Here is an 8,869-nt window from a genome sequence, read left to right on the forward strand (position 1 = left end):
CGCGAATGACTTCTCTCTGCCTTTAGTTTTTAGAAAATGAATTTCCAAGTCACCATTGTCACGTGTGTTAAAAACTATTTTGTTTGAAATGATTCAAATCTTCTTTAGCGAAAAATTTCAAAATTGCAAATTCTCTTGCTTGTAAGCTCAGGGATGTTTCATCACTATGAATGCTATGTTTCATATCACTCGTTCCTTCTGATCTGGTTAAGTTATGAGGAGAAATGACTGAATCTTTTTCACTACTCCAGTCAGAATCGCATTCTAATTGTTTTGATACTCTGTTATAGTTAGTGAACTTTGAGCAAGTAACCGAAATTTTGTGAATTACTAATCAGGAACAATGTTTATGATTTCTAATTAGTTAAATAATACACTCCTAATTTTAAGGATTTTTTTAAAATTTAATATGCAATTTATTTGTGAAACGATGATTTTATGAAATAATTTTAATGTTTAACGGAAACATCGAAGCTTCAATAGTATGGTATTAAATTAATAAATATATTTTGATGGATATCGTTGAAGTTATCAAGTTTGCTATTTCAAAAATCTTATGATTGAATATTTTAATTTCGTAAAAAATGTATATAAAATATTTTATTTCTATAGGCCTATTAAACTTATTAAGAAAAAAACTTTTTTAGACCCACGCAAACGCTTGTTGGATTTATATACTTAGTTCATGAACTTTAGTTCATGAGCAATATAATTTTAAAATTGTTATTTTTTATGAAACATTTATCAAGAATTAATTTCATCGAACACATAATGTTACAACACAGTTATCAATAAAAATATGAAAAGGTTCATATTTACCAACTCCATAGTGAAATCCACCAACACAACCTTGAATGGTTGCTAAAAGTCCTCTTGGAGCTAGTTCAGCCCCGTATGTTGCTGCTGCAACCCACATGAGATGATAAGTAAAGGCTTCCATCGCTTCAAAAGGAATGCACCACCAAGGGTTATGTATATAGGAGTAACCAAAAAAACGAACAAAATAAAAAAAGAGGGCTAACAGTAGAAGATTTACTTGTCCAGCTTTTCGGACAAACCAATCAGATTCATAGAGAAAGGGCAATCCTACGATAGCCCCAGTTGTTAGAGTTAGACCAAGTAAATAGTTTGGACTTCCCAAGTCTAATAAATACCAGAAAAGGAAGGACTCAACAAAGCCCCACATTGCCCCAAGCCAAAATACAACTATCATTAATACTATAACTGGTGGTACTTTCAAAAGTCGACGGAAGTTTTTGATAACATTCTCCGCTGGTGGTGGTACATCAACGTCCATCATCCATACAGCAATCGCAGTGCAAACAGCTAAAACATTGTAAAAATGAAATGCTGGTGAATAATCCGCGTAACCTTTTTGTTCAGTTAATAAATCAACAAGAAAACCGGTAACTGGTGAAAATAAAGCTTGCGCCAGAATAGCCCAAAATCTTTGCCTTCCATATTGACCACCATGGGCTCCTACCATGGCAAGTGCTGTTGCGTCCAAAAGTGTGAGACATATCGATGCAAATATATTAAATAATATACGAAGAACAAAATATACCCAAAATGTTAGTACTCGGTTTCCAACAGTTCGTACACATTGATTAATATGAGGAAACGTTCCATTATCATCATCTGGTAATTGTTGAAAAGCACATTTAATTGTACAGTTTCTTCTAGCTTTATGAATAACTATGGGACATATGCTAGGTATAAAATTTTCTTCGGTATCTGAATCATTAACTTGAATTGGTACAACACCTGCAACTGGATAAGAACAAGTCGATCTTTCGGGATACGGTTGTTTAAATGCTATGCGCAAAGTAAAATTGTTTTCAATTAATGGATATCTAGTATCGTCTCCAATAAAACAATATGCATCTTTTGAGTTACACAAAGACGCGGCAGATTTATATTCTGAATCAAAAACTTTTGGGCAGAAGGCACTACAACCAACCAAACGCATTGGGTTGGTTCGATTAGTGTAAAACACATCGCAAGGTCCTCCCCAGCATTTTTCTACAACAACATGAGGTAAAATGACTGGACCACAATTAAGATTTATGGATGGGCGTTCAACTTTTGGATCAGGAGCTGGAGGAACAAATAAAATCGCTGTTGCAAATGCGACAGAAAATAATACTGATAACATTAGAACATCTTTATAACGTCCAAGTTTATCGGCTATCATACCAGCTAAAGGAGTACACACGAGTTGCGTGACAGGTAGCAAAGTGTAGATTATAGCTGTTTCTTCTACTGTGATTCCTAACTCTTTCATGTGAATGGTCATGTAAGGTATCAGAGAAGATGAAGCTGAAAAAGAGAAATACGAAGCATGTAGTTATCAAGAAAAAACAAGAACATGCATGTCTACAATAAATTCAAATAGAGGTCTACTGCCCTTGCTTGCTGTCATTCGACAACAGCTAACGTAGTACCTTCTGGATCTCGAATTCGCTTACGAGATACTAAAACATAGTAGACTAATATTGTTGCTCAAGAAATATGCTCGTGCATAGACCAAAATTACCTGGAATTTCAATAATAGTTGGGGAGCAGTTTAATATGTTCTAAGTTATTAAAAAAAGCAGCGCATACAGTAGTTTAATCTTAAAACATATATTTATTTCATTTTTTTAATATAAAAATGGACTAAATTTATCAAGGGAAAGAATATAACCTCTATACTTTTTCCTTAAGAAGGAATATAATTTCGATCAAGAAAATTTATTTCTATTATAAATCATGTCATACTGATGTCATGTTACTTAAGACTAATATATATTAGAAATAAAAATTTAGCATAACATGTCATGTCATGATGTATTAAACAAATTTTTCCTATTTGTTTCTCAATAAAAAAATAAATAATAAAAATTTGACATTTATCATTTATGCTCAAGCAATATTTTTTTATTTATATATTTATTTATTTTTTATTTGGAAATTTTTTTTCTTTGTAAACGTCACGCGCTAAATGTACAGAAAGTTTCACGTTCTGAATGAGTAACGGCAGTAAATTGCCCTTTTTTATTATAATTACAGTCAAACCCCGTTATACTGAATCTTCAAGGGACCGAAATTTCGGTTCACTTTAAACGGGAGTTCACTATATCCGTACTGTAAACAATTTTAACAAATTTTTTTTCCGCACTGCTCCCTTTTATTACACATTATTTAAATAAATGACCGATAAAAAGAAATACAAAAATGATTAAACAATATGTAGCAATAAAAAATGTGTTAACTTTTATTTTTATTACTCTTCATTTGGTGTACAGAAAATTTAGGTATGGTTTTTATTTAGGGTTGGGAAAATGAGATGGAAGAAGCAAACAAGAAAAAATGCTTATAGCTATATTCTACTCAATAGATGGTTTTAAAAATCGGTATATGTATTTTATGTAGAAATTTCAAAATTACCAAAAAATGAAGAAAACAAATCAGTCGAAGACAGAAAAAATGTAATAATAACCAATTTTCTCTCTTCTTTTGGCTCACTATATCCATAATAAATAATATTATATGTGTATGGAAAGGCACGTGAGTAATCATTTCGTTCACTGTATCCGGGAGTTCACTATAAATCATGTTCACTATAGCGGAGTTTGATTGTATTATTTTCTTAAACATATACAACGAATATAAAAATTGAAAATTATTATTGCAAGTGATAAGAAACATGTTTTGTTTATTCATTTCCTTAAGAACTCAGAATTCAATCATCATTTTATTAATTGTTTTTTCAATTAATGAAAATGATAACTATTCTAAACGTAAGAACTACTTCTTTCAGTTTCAACAAATTATCAAAATATTGTCACTTCTTTTAATTGTCAGCGAGAAGCGAAGCGACGTAAAATGAATTATTCCGTCACCTTGTAACTTAATATTGAATTACATTTATTGGATAATCACTGCGTAATATACCTCATACATTTTAGGGGTTATTTAAATTTTTGTGTCTAAATATACTTGAGCTAATATTATTAAGGCAAAGGAAATAAACAATCCACTATTTTTTACTTGAGCTACGAAAGACTATTATATATATACAGCTGAATCTAATTTTGAACTAGGTCATATTTTGAGACAAGAAATTTGTTACGGTTTTTTATACATTTAATATTAAAAACTATTATTTTTTAAAAAAATTAAAAAATACCATTGAATATTACGAAGCATTTAGAAGCCTTGATTTGAGATTCCCATTCATAATTTTTAAAAAACTAAATGTTGTAGGTAAAAATATACGTTTTCTAAAAATACACAGATGTTTGTAAAAATTGCAACCCCATGAAAAAAGAAATTATCCGAAATTAATTAAACTTATTCCACATATTACTGATAGTGGTACAAATAAACTAAATGATCAAATTTAAAAGATAAAGAAAGAACTTTCATAAGACTTCGACTTGATCTTACTGTCTTTGACTTGATCTTGATATTACTTCTACTTGATCTTACCAATTTTAAATCTTACTGTGTGACCCAGCAGTAGTACGAGCGAGTTGCTGACTGATTAAATCCCGTATATAGGTGACATTACTGGGGAATAAACAAACCATGGAAAAAGTGAGAACTATTGTGCTCCGAAGAAGACTTTTGCAACGTGTGCATGAGCTCCTATTGAAATACAGCTCCTGAAAGAATTGAGAGGAATTCTAGCTCCAGAATTTCCCTTATGAAGATATCACTGTTAAAGTTGTTCACAATCTGCCTTAGATGGGATCGACAATTTTACCCAATACCTGCCCACATTATGACATCTGGCGTTTGTGCGGTATGACGCTAGGGAAGCAGACATTTTCCTCTGTAGCATACGGCGCGAACTCTTCCTTCATTGTACTTTAGATTGTAGTTAAACTCTTCGGAGAAAACAAATTGTTGCCTCAGGGCTCGAAATGCACGTTGCTGCTGAGTCCGTTGCACGTTGCTGCTTTGAAGTTCGAGGCATTTGTGATTCAGTGATAGAGGAAGTCTGCGTAAAGGAACTATTGCACGCAGTAGACGCTGCAGTAAACAGCAACGAACCGCGGAGCTGGACAACAAAACACCTGTAGCCGTGCTCCAATATTGTGCAAATACACGGGAAGATGACGTACTGTTCGTCACAGCCATGCAAATGAGGTGTCTCTCGTTCCGTGATGTTGCGCTATTGCGTGCCCCATTGTCTTGTTTGTTTGCCTGTGTCCATTTCTTCAAAAGACGTATCACTGTTGTTGTATTACTCAACGTACGGGCTGATATATCTTGATACGAAAATCTCTCCTCTAGTATACCGACGTTGCGTCCTCGTACAAACTCCGTTAGTTGTTGATATGCACCCTTAAGGAACTGAAACGTGCTTCTTCGATTCCATCTCTTCGAACCCATTCCATCGCTATTCGATAGGGATCGGTTTCCTAATTCAGTCTCAAGATTACATCATAGTAGTAAAAGGGTTGTCCATCGAATGAACTTATCTCTTTCGGCAGGTCACGAGTGCTATATTCTCTCTCCAATGTCTCTCTCAAATTAACGTATGTTCGTAAAGTTATGACCTTATCAAGATTTGTATCTATAATCATCTGAAATATTACTCAAATTCCTTAAATAGTTCAGAGTATTGGATAGTTTAGGGAACTGAATAGTTAGTTTGATTTAGAATAACTATTTTAAGCAATGATGATGAGTTTTTCTTTTTCAAGATTCTCTTTATTAAACATTTTAAGCTCTCATGATTTCACATTGCAAAGTTTTAAAATATGATAAAATTATTTTTTAACATTCATCTTAGATAATAATTTGTAATTTCCAATCTTTTTACCATTTCAAAAAACTTAAGCATCAAAAAACACATACATTTAAGCAGATCAGAAAACGTAAGTCCGTATCAAGAACTGAAATTAGATAATATGATTGCAGTTACTTTGTAGGAAATAATAACTAATCAAATATTGGCTATTTATTTTTATAAATAAAAATAAAAACATGAACTTAAAGCGGCTACTGACTGATAAGGATCGAGTCATGGTTTTGGATTTCAATCCAGAAATTTATAAATGCAAATAAATATCTCGAAATCTGCATATCTTAATTAAAAACTAGCATATGATTATTCAATCAGCGTATTATTTATATAAAATTGTCACTGAAGTATTTTTAACTTATAACTAAGTTTCTATCTTCCTGTCCTCCATCACAGCCATTAAACAGAAAATATCTGCTTTATGACAGGTCAAAAAAAATTCTATCAAACTTAGCCTTCAAAGTTAAACTATCGTACAGGTTACGTGACAAGAAACGTTCATAACGTATCAATTGAATCAGGAAACAGAGAGCGGTAACCAGTAGTTCGATCGAATTTTGTTTTGGTTGCATTAGGCTCTTCACGTTTAACGAGGCATATTGATCACTAATTAAACCGCAGACAGAAGACTGATTTCCATGTTTTTTTTATAGTTTTCTATATACACGAAACTAGGCTGATACAAAACTGATAAGAAGCTGGTTCTCGTCCTCCCTGCTTCGTAATTCAAATCATTTGCTTGTCTTTACATTGCATCTAGCTTTGGTACTAGTTGCATAGTTCTTTGATAGTGGTGTAATATTCACTGACGTGAGTTTTTATGAGATGAGAGATGGAATTATTTTATCCGAGACGAATATTGAAAAAGGAATAAAAAATCATTTAGAAACAAAAAAGTGTTAAGAAGAACATAATGTTTTTCTAGAAACTCACATACAGATTTATATATTTTTGTCATCAAGTGTTTATATTTTAGACAAATAATGGATGTAGAATAAGTAATGAAATACATAAAAATAACGAAATCTTATTAATAAACTAATTAAAAACCACTTTCATTGAAGATTGCTTGAATAATTTTAAAACTAACAATTGTAAGTAGATAAATTTTTTTAACTTGAAATAAAAAAGTATAATTTTATTATGAGGAAATAATAAGACACAATAGGAAATAATAAGAAGAACAAATCAGAAACCTACCTCCATACCAACAAAATAATACTATTTTTAGAGGGAAAAGGGCTCTTTTTATTTTGGGACATTTCATAGCTGTCTTTCCTAAGTTTTCTGTTATGCCTGAAAGAGAATAGATATCCGATTAAAGTTACAAGTGAATAAAATGATGTTATTGGTTATTACGTTATCAAACAAAAGAAGATAGACAGAAATTTGAATTGTAAAGAAAAAAAATAAGTTTTTATTATTTTTAGGATACTTCGATTAGATCTTTTATCATTTATAACAATAAAGTGTTTTTAATTTACGTGTGGTTGCTCGAAAAAAAAGTTATGGTTATTAAAAATGTTTTAGTTAGTTAGTTTCCATTATTTGTACACTGAAAAGTTATAGATAATTTTGAATTAGTAAGTCGGTAACTTGTGCAATAAAAATTTGCTGGCATATTAATAAATCGTTAAATTTAATCATTTTTCAGATTAAAGGAAATTGCATCTCGTAATTAAGTTTAAAAAGGGTGATAGAGCTGTTCAATTAAATGATAAAGTTTCATTTTCAAGTTAATTCAAAGTTAATTCATATTAAAGTTTCAGAAATTTGAATCAGATTATGGTCCAATACATTCCGAAATTACTCAAATGATACAAGAATTTTTTAGCAATAGTAAAATGCTAATATCTTAGCCAATATCTTTAATTTAAAATGCTAATATCTTTGAAAGTGACTTCACGATAATGAAAGCGTCATCATGTGGGAAAGAAAGTAAAATTCATTCCTGTCTTAGAATTCTGAAGATAAGAACTATTAAATACTCAGAAATAGTTCTATATACATGTAATAGGAGCAATACATGTAGTAACATGTTATACATGTAATAGGAGCAATACCCCTATGGTTCTTGCAGTAAATAATTAAGAAATCATCTTTAACAAATAATCATTTCTTGGATATTCAATTATCTTTATTTATCATTTCTTTTTGTTTCAATTTATAACAAGCATTTTTGATTTTCTAGATCAAATCTCCAAAGAAATGATTTACCGTATGCGGTAATGAATAAACAGGAATATTAAAAAGTACTTCAAAAGAATTACAACTTATCCAAAAGCTTAATTTTCCTTATCTGACATTCTCTGGAAGCTCATAGTGTACAAAAATAATGGGTTAAAACGATTTTAGAATTCAAATTTTTAAACTATTATGTTGCAAACCAAAAACCAAAAAAATATTTTACAGAATACAGTAAAGTATTATGTAGTAAATTTTGAATTTCAATAGCGCTTTCAATGAAATCACATATTCTACAAACTATTTATCGTATTTCCAGTATACACTTTCTTCCGGCATGCATTTTTCTTTTAAGAGATTATAGCTAATGTTATGTACACTCCAAAGAATTTCGGATCAAGTTACGGTGAAAAGTATTGGTATCCTGAACGCAGCATCCGAAAAATTCATTTTGTCATAAAACCTATTTTACCGTTAAAGTTTATACCGTGAATTTTACATTAATATTTATTTAATTACAGTGATTTTACAATAAATATGACATTATATAAAAACAACGGTGTATCAAGTGCAATGTATACGATATTAAGGGGAAAAGTAATGGCATCCTGAACGCCAGTACTTTTTCCTGTAATTTGATTCGAGATTATTTTTTTCAGTATATATATATATAAATAAGTTCCAAATGAAGAATAAAACAAAGAAAAATTATAGACATATGAAGAAAAAAAAGGGGGGGGGAAATAATAAGTAAAAAAATAACAAAAAGGATGAAATTTTATTTAAAAAAACGGAAAAAAAAAGATATAATCTTTTCTTCAGCCCACACGATTATATCCGCAAAACAGAGTGCTTTCTGATATTGTATCAATAAAGCCAAAGCAAAAT

General features: G+C 30.7%; 1 protein-coding gene across 1 annotated transcript in view; it reads right to left on the reverse strand.

Annotated features, from left to right (window-relative positions):
- The window catches only part of LOC107456903 (uncharacterized), a 44,483-nt gene that overhangs the window by 31,964 nt on the left and 3,650 nt on the right, over positions 1-8,869 (reverse strand). The window contains exons 2-3 of the mRNA XM_071187772.1: positions 6,998-7,093; positions 820-2,319 (exon numbers count right to left, since the gene is read on the reverse strand). Coding sequence (XP_071043873.1) covers positions 820-2,319; positions 6,998-7,093 — 1,596 coding nt within the window. The remainder of the gene's footprint in view (positions 1-819; positions 2,320-6,997; positions 7,094-8,869) is intronic.

Source organism: Parasteatoda tepidariorum, chromosome X1, assembly GCF_043381705.1.
Source record: "Parasteatoda tepidariorum isolate YZ-2023 chromosome X1, CAS_Ptep_4.0, whole genome shotgun sequence".
NCBI classification, from domain to species: domain Eukaryota; kingdom Metazoa; phylum Arthropoda; class Arachnida; order Araneae; family Theridiidae; genus Parasteatoda; species Parasteatoda tepidariorum.